Here is a 15,229-nt window from a genome sequence, read left to right on the forward strand (position 1 = left end):
TTCTCATTTATAAAAAGGTTAAAAAGCAGACTAAGAACTTGTTCTTCACTAAAAAAACTTAAATTCTCAATAATGGTAACTTTATATTTTATACAAAAAGACAAACAGAAAAGAGACTACAATTCAGTGTATCCTAATTTGTGAATATATATTGCCTAAGTGATTCATTGACTATATTACTTCCATTTACAAAAGCAAAACACAAAAACATATCCAAAGCTTCCTTTTACCATGAAATCATATATAAAGATCATTACTACTGAAGAAATAATTTATCATTCCAAGAAAAATATTAAAAATGTCAGAGTCCCCAAATAAGAAGATCAAACGTACTGTCGAGCTGCCTGACAATCTCACTCTAGAGCTGCCTGAACATCTGGTGGAGTACATCATATCAACGTATTTCCCCATCCAATATGTTCTACAAAACCGTGTAGTGTCCAAAACATTCAGGGAAGCAGCGATTCGATCCCGAGACCTTGTTTTCGGCAGGATATACTCCAGGAGACGTAGTCAATCAGCGGTTGTACGTATCATTGAAGAGATTTTTAATCAACACAAAGGATCAGAAATCAACCGATTTGTTCTGATTCTCAATCATCTTGGCGTAGAGGATAAGGTACTCTCGTGGGTAAAAACATGCCTAAGTAAAAACATTCAAGAGCTGACGTCAGACTTCTCCAAATCCAAGAAAGTTATGAATCTGTCTGTTGATTTCTCGGCCATCAAGACTCTAACTGTCTTGAAGCTAAGGTGGTGTAAATTCGAAATACCGAATAATACCCCAAAGGGTTTAAGACTCTTGAGGACCCTTGCGCTCATGAAGTCCAAGGTAACACCAGAGATGATAGATGCAATCTTCAGCAACTGCTTTCACCTCGAGACTCTTGAACTAACCAGATGCATAACGCATGGGGTATTGAGCATCAATGCTCACAATCATAAGAAGTTCAAGGAACTGGTCCTGTATTGTATGCCGAATCGCTTGCAAATCATTGTAGATGCACCTACTCTTGAATGCTACAAGTATGAAGGATTTGTTAGGATTCTTGACTTTTCAAGAGTGGACGCACTTAAGGAGGCGAAACTCCATTATATCCAGAATTACAATTGGCGTTATTACGATTCGTCTAACATGGTGCTTGCTAACATGGTGGCCTATACAGGAGTTCATGTCCTCTCAACGACAAATATCTTTCTTGAGGTAAACTTTTTTCGAATTTACTTTTCTTATATTTATAAAAGTGTTTCCTGTTTTTATTGCAATATCTGAGGAAAACTTATATAAGATATTCATTTTTCCACAAAATGAAATATAGGATAACTTTACGGATAAAGACACTCTTGAATGAATTTTTAGAGTTCCTTTTGCAATTTTGCACAAACTCTTTAGGTGATCAGCTGATCATGATAGAGGATGTTCATCTTAGATAGACTATGCAACATTCACATGCGTTTGTTTCCTCTGTTTATATAACTCACTTCCTTTTGTTTATAACTTTGGGTGTCTTGGTTTATGTACATGAATTTTTATGTTTCCTATGACATGTATATATATATAAAGGCATTCAAGGAAAGATACATAGAGGGAGAAATGAGAAGCCCGATTTTCAAATTTTTGAACTTGAAAGAATTCTGTATTCTTTTTAAAGCTCCAAACTTGTGTACTCTTTATCACATTTCTGAATTCCTCAAAAGATCCCCTAAGGTCGAAAAGGTTTTGATTGACGTACGTATCTCTCTATCTATCTCAAAATCAATAATTCTCTAACTCTTATTAAGTTCATTAAAATTCTCGTTTGGTAAGCGCAGATTAAGAAGTTCACATTTGAACCTGGTATGCTTTGGATAATTCATCAAAAGTCATATATGGAGAGCAGCAACTACAAGTTTAACTCTATCAAGGAAGTCACGATTGATGGCTACAAAAACCATTGGCATGAGCTTGATATAGTGGAGTTCTTTTGCGGGCACGCAAAATCGCTAAAGAGGTTGAAGTTGATCATGCCAAAAAACGTTAAGAAAAGAGCTCGCGGACTCGATTATGCTAGGTTGGATTACATAAGAAGCAGATTTCCATGTGTTAAAGTGGAAGTTTAAATTCAGGATATGACCAAGCATGGCAAACTATAATAGCTCTTTTGATATGTTTTTAAAAAAAAAAAATTAATGTTATTCTCTGAGATTTGAACTCTTTTGTTTTTAGTTTTGGTATTGTTTAAGTTATAAACTATGTCATGATCAGCGTAACCTCGCAGATTTATTTTCTAGCTAATGGAATAAAACATATAAATAAATAAATAATATGATGTGTGGTGTTATATAATTTTGTTCTATAATATTTATTTTATCTAAATTAATTAACATTATTATAATTTATGCAATTTAATAGTGAATCAGTTATTTTATAAATCTGTCGAAATATTAGGAAAGTAAAACTAATGAATTTGTTAGGTTATAAACATACAAAATAAGATGTATCAAATTTAAAAACATACAAAACAATAATTAAGTTCAAATGAATGTTTCTGTTTAAATAGTATAAGATTTATTGGGATCATTGATATCAAAGTGGTTTTGGTCTAATTTGCTCATAAAATTTGAAAAACAATAGTAGATGCTAAATTTTATTATAATCAATAATTATTGTTAATTGTGAAATTAGCATAAATTATTGTTAGTAATTTGTTTAGCATCCATTAAGTAAGAAATCAACCTTGATCAGTATTACTTCATTCATGCTTCAGTTGGTCACAATCTATCTATACTATTATTTAGGAAGTGATTTAGCTTACTTGTCATGTTCTCCATGATTTTACGATGTTTTACTTATTTGTCATGTTTTCAACAATTTTAGTTAATAATTTTCTTATTTGTCATATTTTAATTAATTTAATTGAATCATTTGTTTAAATAATCGATCTATATTACTATTTAAAACTTAAAAATCATCATCTATATAAGTATTTGATATTATTTTATTTATTGTAAACTAAATGCATAATGTTTGACTTTGCCATTATATAATATTTGACGTTAAGTTTATATGGGAAATCTTCTTTAAACTATTACAAAAGTTTAACCATGCAAGGGACATAATGAAACCCTTAATTTTGTCTTGGTGGATGTTAGCGTCAGTAGATACATGTATATACATATTTCTGTTCATTGGTGGACATAATGAAACCTTTGATTTTGCAATACGTATTGATGTTCATTGACTATTTTGAAACCCTTGATTTTGCAATACGAATTGACATGTTCATTGACTCTTGAGGTTTAATAGTTATTTATACTATCTTTATATATAAAATAGACTTTGTTTCTCTTTCAGGGGGTCCACCTCAGCTGCCAGCGTATAAATTTGAACTCCCTGGAGTCAACACCTGTCTTCATTAATCAAAACGCTGCGCACCTTTTGTTTCCGTACGGTTTTTTTTTTTGTGTCGGTAGAGTTGGGCTTCGATCCGATCCTTGCTTCTAACCCTAATACATCTGGAATCGAGAAACGAAGAAGGTCGTCTCTCCTCTTCCTGCGACGGCTTGCCATCTGCGATTCTTCTCACCATTTTGAACGGCCTGCGTAAAGGCTTCGTGATTAATCACATTGATTCGCTCGCCCACTACGTCGTCATCAATGCTTTGTTTTGATCTGATAAACGGTGATTTCTGTATAAATATATGTGTAAGTAGTCCTCTCCTTGATCTCATCTTCTCTAAGTAACGCTTATATCTCATACATTTTGCTCTTTATACACGTCAGAACGAGGATTTTGTGTCTCTGAGTCAATAATCTCTTTCGATTTTCTGTGTTTGATCCTTGAAAATTTTCTACGCTTCTCAGATCTTCAGCTTTCTTTGTTATGGTCACTTATTCATCGAAGATGTACATTTCCTTAAGCTTAATTTTCCACTGTGTGTAGATTTATAAGATAATATAAACAAGTTATTGTGTTATTATTTATCTGTAATGCCTTCTGAATTGTTGTTTACACAGATTGCATCACTACAAAAGAGCTGGGAACAGTTATGCGTTCTCTAGGACAAAACCCAACAGAGGCTGAGCTCCAGGACATCCTAAGAGATGCAACCGATTCTCTTATACAGAGGCTGATGCGGGGCTGATTCTCCTCCTTCTCCTTTACCGCAAAGTCCATCTCTTTCAATCGCCGTGTCACTATCTCCCATGTTTTCTCCGCCTCGATCGACAACGGCGGCTCTGACAACAACAACAATAACAACAGAGGAAGCGGTGGTGGTGGCGGCTACGACGGAGGTAAGAACAACGGAGATGGTGGAGAGGATAGGGATAGGAACATGAGCGAGGCGATGATGTTATTGGCTGAGTTGGGGACAGAGTTGGAGAGTCTTCCAAATGATCTAGCAGCTGCCATTGAGTCTGGTCGGATTACTTGATAGTTTATCACCCGGTTCCTTGAGCTTCAGAAATCAGTTGTGATGAGGTGGCTGGCAGTTCGCTGGGTTTAGGGAAAGGCTTTTGGCTGATGATCTCTTCTTGGCTAAACTCGCCATGGAATGTGGTGTTGGTTTCTTCACTCAGGTGTCTGCCTTTTCTTTCTTATCCACTTCATTAGAAAGTTTGGAACATTTTGGCGATTTCTTAGCGTTTCTAGAGAAGTTCATTGAGAAAGTATTTGAATGGTTCATGCCAATGTAATCAGTTAGAATTGTTGTCTTATTTTAGCTAATATGTATTGTTTTTTTTTTGTGTTTACAGACTGCTGCTGAGTATGAACGGCGTAGAGAAAAATTCTTCAATGAACTTGAAGTTGTCTTTGCCGATGTGGTAATCATTCTTCTCTGCCTCTTTTTTTACTGGTGTTGCTTCAGCTGGTCCATGTCTGATCGCAGGAATGATCTAAATCTTACTATATATTAGGAATTGTGCTATTGTTAGAAGGCAGAGAAGGTTGAAAAAAATTGATCTTTTATATGACCCATTCAGATAGACGAGGTTGGGTAGTTTGTGGTTGTGACTTGTGTGTGATGGGGTCTTCAATTTTTCACCGTTACTTTTTTGCATGAATAGTCTATGGCCAAGTAGTTGGTTGTTCTTTAAATTATTGAAGTTTTGCTTCGAACATGAGGTCACTGAATTTTTTGTTATTTTCTCTTATTGTAATAGATAATTGTAGTTATAACGTCTATTTTTTTTAAAGGATGCAGTCCACGCTGATGAGGTAAAAAGTATGGAGAACAGAACACGACCAGGATGTCCTGAGGATATGATCAACGGGTATTTGTGTCATTCACACTATTCTGAGCTCTAGAACATGATCAACAAGGTTGACGCTGATGGAAACGGAACCATCGACTTTCCCGAGTTCCTGATCCTTATGGCTAAGAAGATGAAGGACACTGACTCAGAGGAAGAGCTAAAAGAAGCATTCAGGGTTTTCGAGAAAGACCAGAACGGTTTCATCTCCGCTGCTGAGCTACGCCATGTGATGACCAATCTCAGTGAGAAGCTGACTGATGAGGAAGTCGAAGAGATGGTCCGTGAGGCTGATGTTGATGGAGATGGTCAGAAAAACTATGAAGAGTTTGTCAAGATTATGATGGCTAAGTGATGGATGATGATGATGACCTTTTTCTGATGCCTCTTAAGACATTTGCATGATTTGTTTAGATATTGGCTAAATAGACAGAGATTTGAGGAAGGTAGCGTAAGCAAGTGTTTTTCTACCGTCCGTTCCATTATTCTATTCATGTACGATTACTTCCAAGCCACTTATGAAAACACGTCCAATCAAGATATTAGTTTTCATACGACAAGGTGGCCATGGAATTTTTTTGTTTTATTTTTGGGTACAAAGTGCTTTTGACAATTGACAAAAGAAAAAAATAAGATTCGTATAAATTGGAGTTTTATACTCTGGCCATGGAATTTTTTTTGTTTTATTTTTGGGTACAAAGTGCTTTTGACAATTGACAAAAGAAAAAAAAATAAGATTCGTATAAATTGGAGTTTTATACTCTATATTGGCACTGTGGCATCTGAGGATGAGATAGAAAATGAAAAAAATTAACTTCATCTCATGAAAAGTTTTCATTAGGATTAAGGGTTGGTCCACACTTCTTGAAATTTTTTATGTATTTAATTTAACATTTGTTTTTGTTTAAAATGATTTAGTTATGTATTTAGTGTGAACCTTTATTTTCGTTTTATTTTCTTTTCTTTTGGTTAAAATTATTTGATGTTAAAATATTCTACTTCACTCTCATTGTGATAAATAAATTTCATTATTCGATGGTTTAGATTATTTCAATGGAGATTTGTCACATTTATCTTTTATTATATATATTTAGTAATTTTCGTTTCTTTCCTTAATGTCGAATGCTTCTAATGTTATAATCATTTAAGTCCATTAAGATTTTAATTTAATAAATATTTTAGTGTTAAAAAATTATTTTTAAATGCTTATTTATTTTAAATGTCATAATACATAATTTAATCAATACGCATTTTAGAAAAGAATATTTTAAACACTTTAAAATAATAAAAATGAAAACAATATAAATCAAACACTAAGAGATTAAAACAACAACAACACTAAGAATTCAGTTTTAATATTTATACAATTTAAATTTTATGTAAATAACACAAACATATTTAAACCCAACTTAACAAAATTAAAATTATTACATATATAATCATGTTTTCTTCTCTCCTATGAGGATACGTCATCGCCATGTCAATAAGTCGAGTGCTCTGGTCGTGACACGTATCCCGTCATGCCAAAACTTTACGTTTCATTAACTAAATTCTGCAAGAAATGTGGGTTTCATATTGTGTTATTTGGGCTTTGTATTATCCTCAAGGAGCTCAGCCCATTTTCGTGAAACACTAAGACGCTTGATCCACATCATTTTAGAATTTAGGGTTCATTACAATCTTGATATCAGCAATTAGAGAGACTGATATACAAAGCTCAGCATGACGATTCCATTCGTTGGGGTTTTGCTCACGTCCTTTCAACTTCTTTCCATCCATCGAAACTAGACAGTTTTCAAATCCATTGCATTAAACATGTTCTTAACAACTATTTTCGAAATAACATCCCGTCTGCAGGGCGGGCCTACCCTAATTTTATTATAAAGTTTTAAAATATTGATTGTTTTCTAATATTACACGGCGAGAAGATAGATCAGACATTAAAAAAGAATATTGCTGATGGCATTAAAAAGGAATTTGCTGATGTTTTAATATATCCAGTGAATTGAATGAAAGTGATTGGATGACCATCAAAAAATTTCATATTGACATGTAGGACAAAGTTATAGGGTAACGGTTCATGATTTTAAAATAATGTGGAAATCCAATACTGTTGTGAATGAAGAGGGGAACTTGTGTGTATTATTAGGTCGACCAACTGGTCTTTATATACATATGGTAATGACGGTCTAAGTACTGGATCGACATGAGATCGTAATTATCCTTAACTAGATAATGACTAGCAATACGTAAGATAAACACCAACTATAATGTAGATAAACACAAGAGTAGATAGGCGCCAGTATGATCCTGCAGATGGGCTTGACCCGTCTTGCTACACGGGCTGATAAATGGGTCGATCACTAAATGGTTTATAACACTCCCCCTTGATCGACACATCCGGTCAAGGTTCATTCATGCTTTGGATGTTGCCTCATTAAAACCTCTCTTGACAAACCCAAAACCCAATGTGGTAAAAGGGAAAACAAGACAAGAAAAAGAGTACAACACATGAACTCCCCCTGATGAATGCATCACCGAAGATCCTTCAGTCGACGCATGCCTATCTTCCATATGAGCTTCTTGAACGTTGAGGTTGGTAGTGACTTGGTGAAGAGGTCGGCTGAATTCTCACTCGAACGGACTTGCAATACTTGGACCTCTCCTGCCTTCTGAAGCTCGTGTGTAAAGAAGAACTTAGGAAGAATATGTTTCGTCCTATCTCCTTTAATGTATCCATCCTTAAGATGTGCGATGCATGCTGTGTTATCCTCGTATAGGATGGTCGGTGGATCCTTTCCTTTGATCATACCACAAGTGGTACGAATATGCTGTGTCATGGATCTCATCCATACACTCTCACGGCTGGCTTCATGCATGGCTAATATTTCTGCGTGGTTAGAGGATGTGGCTGCCATGGTCTGCTTCATGGACCACCAGGATATAGCTGTCCCACTGTGTGTAAAAACATAACCAGTCTGAGATCTAGCATAATGTGGATCAGAGAGATAACCTGCATCAGCAAAACCAACTAAATCTTCCTTAGATTTGTTAGTAAACATAAGACCCAAGTCTTTCGTTCCTTGTAGGTAACGAAGTATATGTTTAATCCCGTTCCAGTGCCTTTGGGTCGGACAGGAGCTGAACCTAGAAAGTAAGTTCACAGCAAAGCTGATGTCTGGTCGTGTGTGGCCAGCTAAATACATCAGAGCTCCTATGGCACTGAGATAAGGCACTTCGGGACCAAGGACTTCCTCATTTTTCTTCTTCGGACCAAATGGGTCAGTGTCCGGACCAAGACTTCTCACGACCATGGGGCTAGTCAATGGGTGAGACTGGTCCATATTAAATCTTTTGAGTACTTTTTCTGTATATGCCTTTTGATGCACAAGAATTCCATCTTTCATATACTCAAGTTGCAATCCCAAACAAAACTTTGTTTTTCCAAGATCTTTCATCTCGAATTCTTTCTTGAGATATTCAACAGTTTGGGAAATTTCTCCAGCGGTTTCTAGGATATTTAAACCATCTACATATACTGCAATGATTACAAAACCCTTATTGAACTTCTTTATGAATATGCATGGGCAGATCTGGTCGTTTTTGTATCCTTCTTTCAGGAGATATTCGGACAGTCTATTGTACCACATTCGACCTGATTGCTTTAATCCATAAAGAGACTTGTTCAATCTGATACAATGTTGTTCTCGAGAACTCTCTTTGTTTTTCAATTCAATACCATCTGGAATTTTCATGTATATCTCATTATCCAGTGGACCATATAAGTAGGCAGTTACAACATCCATTAACCGCATATCAAGACCTTCTCTTACAGCCAGACTTATTAGAAATCTTAAGGTCGTAGCATCCACCACAGGGGAATAAGTTTCCTCATAATCTATTCCTGGTCTTTGTGAGAATCCTTGTGCAACAAGTCGTGCTTTATATCTCACAACTTCTCCTTTCTCATTTCTTTTTCTCACAAAAACCCATTTGTATCCCACTGGTTTTATGTTGTGAGGTGTCCGGATGATCTGTCCAAACACTCCTCTCTTTTTCAGTGATTCTAACTCCACATTAATGGCTTCTTTCCATTTCAACCAATCTGGTCGTTGCATACATTCTAGTATAGATGTGGGTTCTAGATCCTTATTATCCATCAATTCGACTGCTACATTATAAGCAAATATATCACTCATGTCGACATGTTTTCTGTTCCATTTCCTTCCAGACATGACATAATTTATTGAGATCTCATTATTGTCAGGAACTTCATTACCTTGATTCTTAGCGTCCCAAGTATCTTTTGGTGGTACATGAGTTTTCTTTTCCATGTCTAGAGTTTCCACTTTGTCGGATTTCTTTGCACTCTTTCTTTTCCGAACTTCTTTGTCTTTGGAACCTACTGGTCTACCACATTTCAATTGTGGTTTAGACGTAGTAGCAGCCTGATTATGTCCATCACGGACATCAAGTCTTATTGGTGCATTTGCAGCTGGTATGTATGACTTGGTTACTCTATTTGGGTCAGCAAAGGAATCTGGCAATCTGTTAGCTAGCTCTTGAAGATGTATAATCTTCCGGACTTCTAGATCACAATCTCTAGTCCGAGGATCCTGCCATGTTAAGGATTTTTTATTCCATTTTATATCCTGTACCAGCATACCATAATCTCCCCCTAATGCTGGATACTGGGATTCATCAAAATGACAATCCGCGAACCTGGCCTTAAACAAATCACCTGTTGTTGGCTTTAGGTACTTAATAATAGAAGGGGAATCATATCCAACATATACTCCCATCCTCCTCTGAGGTCCCATCTTTTTTCTCTGTGGTGGTGCTATAGGCACTTGGATGGCACATCCAAAAACGTTTAGATGGGATATATCTGGCTCATGACCCGTTAGTAGTTGGGATGGCGAGTATTTGTGCTCACTAGGTGGCCTGATGCGAATTAGCTCAGCTGCATGTAGTACTGCATGTCCCCAAGCTGATACTGGGAGTTTGGTATTCATTAAGAGTGGCCGGGCAATCAGCTGGATCCGTTTTATAAAGGATTCAGCCAGGCCATTCTGAGTATGGACATGTGCTACAGAATGCTCCACACTTACCCCCATGGACATACAATAGTCATTAAAAGCTTGGGAAGTGAATTCACTTGCATTGTCTAGACGTATAGTCTTTAATGGAAAATATGGAAAATGTGCTCTCAGTCTTATTATCTGAGCCAGCAATCTTGCAAGTGCTAGATTACGAGTTGATAGGAGACAAACATGTGACCATCTTGTGGATGCATCAATCAGGACCATAAAATATCTAAATGTCCCACAGGGTGGGTGTATTGGTCCACAAATATCAACTTGTATTCTTTCTAGGAAATTTGTCACTTCCTTATTCACTTTGGTACGTGATGGCTTAGTAATTAGTTTCCCTTGTGAGCATGCTTCACATGTGATATTCTTAGGGATAACTCTTTTTGTTTTCAAACTGTGACCATTTGAATTTGATATGAGTTTTCGCATCATGTTCGAACCGGGGTGTCCCAGCCGATTGTGCCAAAGAGTGAACTCTTCTTTGAATTCTTTATTCAAGACGGCATTAGCCTCAACAAGACTGGTCTGGGCATAATAAAGACCAGTCCCACACGCAGGTATAGTCTCAAAGACTTTCTTATTGCCTTGGGTGATTTTATAAATCTGTAGGAATTCTTTACTTCCTTCACCCATTGTTTCGATGTGGAAACCATTCAGTCTTATGTCTTTAAAGCTCAATAGACTTCTGTTTGAGCTAGGTGAGTACAAAGCATCTTCAATCTCAAGATGTGTACCTTTTGGCAATAAGATATTGGCGTGGCCATAGCCTTCAATTAAGCTAGCCGTGCCAGCTATAGTGGTGATGTTAGCTACCTTATGTGTGAGATGTATGAAAAATCGTTTGTCTCTCAAAATGGTGTGGCTGGTGCCACTGTCCACCACGATTGTATCCATTCCACTTTTCATTCTTCAAAAACAATAATCATAAAGTTAATGAACAATAATAAAATTTTCAGAGATGGTATCTTTAATGATCTAATTCTTAGGCATATGAGAAATGAAAATTTTTTTATTCATTCATAAGGATAAAGTTAAATCCAAAGCCAAACACTGATAAACAATCTTAAAGAACACCAAATCCAGGGGAAAACAATAAAAAAAACGATATGGAATTTTAATTCCTTATTTCAGTATGTCTGAAGTTTCAAACTCCATGTGATCAACTTTGTCTGACTCGTGCTGGTGATCCTGGACGTCTTCCAAGTCATCATCATCATCACCATCATATCCCGGGTCTCGAACCATGTTAGCTTCCGGGTTTCTTTTTAAGCTCTCCATGTAAAGCTCACACAAATGCTTAGGAGTTCGGCAATTCTTTGCCCAATGATTACCCATACCACATCTGTGGCATCGATCAGCTTTGATCTGTGGTTTAAAAGACACACTACGGCCTCGGCCACGACCACGGCTAAAGCCGGGTGTGGTACCGCGACCACGTCCTCGCCCGTGTGCTTTAAAAGAACCACGACCTCGTCCTTGACTTCTTCCACGGTTTGGACCGGGATGGTCATTGTGTTGGACAAGGTTACTCTCTTTCTTTGGCTCTATAGCCAGCTTAGAGATGTCGGGTAATGGAGCTGTACCAGGAGGTCTCATCTCACTGTTTTTCAATAACAGTTCGTTGTTAGCTTCAGCCAACAAGAGACATTCTATCAACTCAGTATATGTGGCGAAATTCCTCTCTCTGTACTGCTGTTGCAATACCATGTTGGTTTGAGGAAACGTGGAGAGAGTTTTATTAAGCATCTCTTCCTCGGTTACTTTTTCACCACATAACCTTAACAAGGACACAATTCTGAACAGGACTGAGTTGTACTCGTCTACTGATTTGTAGTCCAAGAACCTTATGTGTTTTCAATCATATTGAGCCTTTGGAAGCAACACCGTTTTCTGGTGGTCATATCTTCGCTGTAAAGCGATCCAAAGGTCATATGGATTTCCCATGGTCATTTACTGAGTTTTCAAGTTCTCTTGGAGATGGTGGCGTATCATGTAGATAGCTCTATACTTTTCTTTGTCACTGGAATTGTTGTCTTTGGTGATTGTGTCACCAAGATCTTTTGATCGCAGCATGATCTTTGCATCAAGCGCCCATTCCAGGTAGTTGTCACCATTGCTTTTCAAAGCACTGAAATCAAGATTCGCAATCTTTGACATCTGAAAAATATTTGTAGTTTATCCCCATTAGTAAGAAAATAATCGGATCATTCACATACTCTTTCAGTCGGATACAAGCAATGCAAGTAAATAACAATATTTTTTTTTCAATGATCCAAACGATTTCATGTATATGCAGGAAGGTAAAGTTAAACCTATACATCTAGGATAAAGTTAAATCTATTGCATGAAATCTGATCAGTTTTATCAATTTTCGACATGAAAGTAAACTAATCAGTATGAATGATCTATCCTAATCAGATGATTTCATGTGATATGCAGGAAGGTAAAGTTAAACCTATACAAAATCGAGATAAAGTTAAATCCATGCATGAAATCAGATTAGTATACATTTTCAAAGAAAATGCAATCATTTCTTATTTTCATTTGTTTTCGATATTTATCAGATTAAATATAATGATTTGATAATGCTAGTATATCAGTAATAATCCGAAATTTATTTATTTTATAAATACTAGCAATTCCTATTCCTAGTAGGATTAGGAAAAAAAATAAATCGATATTTTTCTGATAAATGCTGAAAATCCTATTTTTTTTAAAGATAAAGATATAAGGTTTTTAAAAAAATAGGAAAATCGAATTAAAATATATAATATATTGTTTTCAGTCGGATTTATAAAAAAAATCAGATTTATCTTTAAAATTGCAGATTTATCTATAAGAAAAATCAGATTTATCTTAAAAATATTTAAAAAAATTCTTTCAAATTTGAGACAGGTTCTAGTTGATTTCAACATATCAGAGAAAGACTTTAAACATTTAAGAACAAGTTTCTAATCCAAGCAAACAATCAGATTAAGTTGATGCAGCAGTCGGATATGTAAAAACAAAATTGGTGTAATTGTCAACCTAAAAGGTTCTAGCAATTAACTCACATCAGGAAGATTAAAAAAAAAAATCAAACAAGCTTCAACAGGGTGAAAGAAGACGAGATTTAAGCTTTGAAAATAGATTAGGGTTTTAGATTTTATTCTGCAAAGACATACGGTTAGATGTAGCTGTATGTATGCGGCTGAGGGTTTAAATCCTTTTTGGTTTTGTTTTGAGTTTTCTGAAGATACCTGAACCTTTTGTGATGAGTTGAACGGTCTGTGAGGAGAGAGAGCTGCTGCTGGTTGCTGACAGAGAGAAAAGGAGGCGACTGGAAGAGCTTTAGGAGTCGCCGGAAAATAGCAAGAGATCGTTTGGTTTCTGATTTATGGGTGGTGGATTTTTGGAAGGGTTTAGAGACAAGGTCGTGCTGATAACGTGTTGTGAGTGAAGAGGGGAACTTGTGTGTATTATTAGGTCGACCAACTGGTCTTTATATACATATGGTAATGACGGTCTAAGTAGTGGATCGACATGAGATCGTACTTATCCTTAACTAGATAATGACTAGCAATACGTAAGATAAATACCAACTATAATGTAGATAAACACAAGAGTAGATAGGCGCCAGTATGATCCTGCGGATGGGCTTGGCCCGTCTTGCTACACGGGCTGATAAATGGGTCGATCACTAAATGGTTTGTAACTTAAAACCAATACTTCTTTAAAACATATTTAGTGAATCATGATTCTACTTAAGTTGCTTGAAAGCATATTTCTCATTCGCTAGATATGAGGATATACACATTGGATTAGGTTTAGTTATATTTTATGCTCAATTATTAATTTTAATAAATTGTTTTAGTAATTTAGCTGATAATTTATCATCATCTTCAAAATAATTAAAAAAATTGTAACAATAATATCATAGTTAAATTTATATTATATTTACTTTAATAATATTAAAATATTATATATATGTTTACATTATATTTAGTTTAGTAATGTTAAATATGTTCTAATTTTAGTATATATATATTATATAAGATAGAATGAATCATCTCTCTTTTAAGATAAATTTATTAGGACAATAAAAAACACTCATTTTGATATTTTTTGACAAAAGTTGGCAAAGATTCGAAAATATTTATTTATTTTTTACGAAGTGATTTTTTTGCTCTCACGTTGAAAGTTAAAGCGTTTAAAATCTTCATTATCCTTAATAAATAATAATATTAGATTAATTTATTAATATATAACTACCATAAATTTAAAAAATTCTATATTATGTTATCCAAAAATACTTTACATCATAATATTTTAAAAATAAATATAAATCCATGTATATAGTATTATATATATATATGAATGTTTGCAAATTTATTTTACGTAATAAAATATACTTTATTAAAATAAAATAAAACTTTATCCTATATAAAAACTTGATAATATATCTGTTTACAAATAGTTTTAATATTATTAAGCCCGCAAGTGCGGGCAAATCACCTAGTTAGAAGAATAAAAAATAACAGGAAACATAATGTTCCTTAAAAATTTACGCCATTAGGAGAAAAATAATATTAATATCCAAACTTGTTTTTTCTTCTTGTTCCTCCAAAAAATTTATCGAAAATCAGTATAGGCAATTTTGTTTCAAAAAAATATATTTACCAAACAGGAAGAAAAACACACGTCTCGTACTATTATACCTTCCAATCTTCTACACCCATTTTTGTCCAAATAGTATTTAGATTAATGATAATCTTATTTTACCCTTATTTATAAACCAAATTAATAATGATTAATATTAAAAAGCAAAATAATAATGAAAAATAAAAACAGAATAAAGGTCAAAGCTAGCGGGTGATCGAACAAGTTTCTATCAACAGCAGAAAAGATAGTCATGCTCCAA

The 15,229-nt window shown here is 35.0% G+C and overlaps 2 protein-coding genes across 3 annotated transcripts; one reads left to right on the forward strand and one right to left on the reverse strand.

Annotated features, from left to right (window-relative positions):
• LOC106421459 (putative FBD-associated F-box protein At1g61330) lies at nucleotides 1-5,908 on the forward strand. Of its 2 annotated transcripts, none has more exons than XM_013862303.3 (6): nucleotides 1-1,204; nucleotides 1,565-1,729; nucleotides 1,813-3,685; nucleotides 3,998-4,561; nucleotides 4,739-4,807; nucleotides 5,181-5,908. In XM_013862303.3, the coding sequence occupies exons 1-3, from the start codon at nucleotides 299-301 to the stop codon at nucleotides 2,098-2,100; spliced, it is 1,359 nt and encodes a 452-aa protein (XP_013717757.2). In that variant the 5' UTR covers nucleotides 1-298; the 3' UTR covers nucleotides 2,101-3,685; nucleotides 3,998-4,561; nucleotides 4,739-4,807; nucleotides 5,181-5,908. The 2 variants fall into 2 exon arrangements, with proteins under 2 accessions (XP_013717757.2, XP_048601775.1); XM_048745818.1 differs by having other exon boundaries at nucleotides 5,188-5,908.
• Nucleotides 5,909-11,451: 5,543 nt separating this feature from the next.
• Nucleotides 11,452-12,486, reverse strand: LOC106411082. The gene is made up of 2 exons (XM_048743872.1): nucleotides 12,284-12,486; nucleotides 11,452-12,172 (listed from the first exon to the last, which is right to left on the reverse strand). The coding sequence occupies exons 1-2, from the start codon at nucleotides 12,484-12,486 to the stop codon at nucleotides 11,452-11,454; spliced, it is 924 nt and encodes a 307-aa protein (XP_048599829.1).
• Nucleotides 12,487-15,229: the final 2,743 nt, after the last annotated feature.

Source organism: Brassica napus, chromosome C1, assembly GCF_020379485.1.
Source record: "Brassica napus cultivar Da-Ae chromosome C1, Da-Ae, whole genome shotgun sequence".
In the NCBI taxonomy this organism is placed as follows: Eukaryota; Viridiplantae; Streptophyta; class Magnoliopsida; order Brassicales; family Brassicaceae; genus Brassica; species Brassica napus.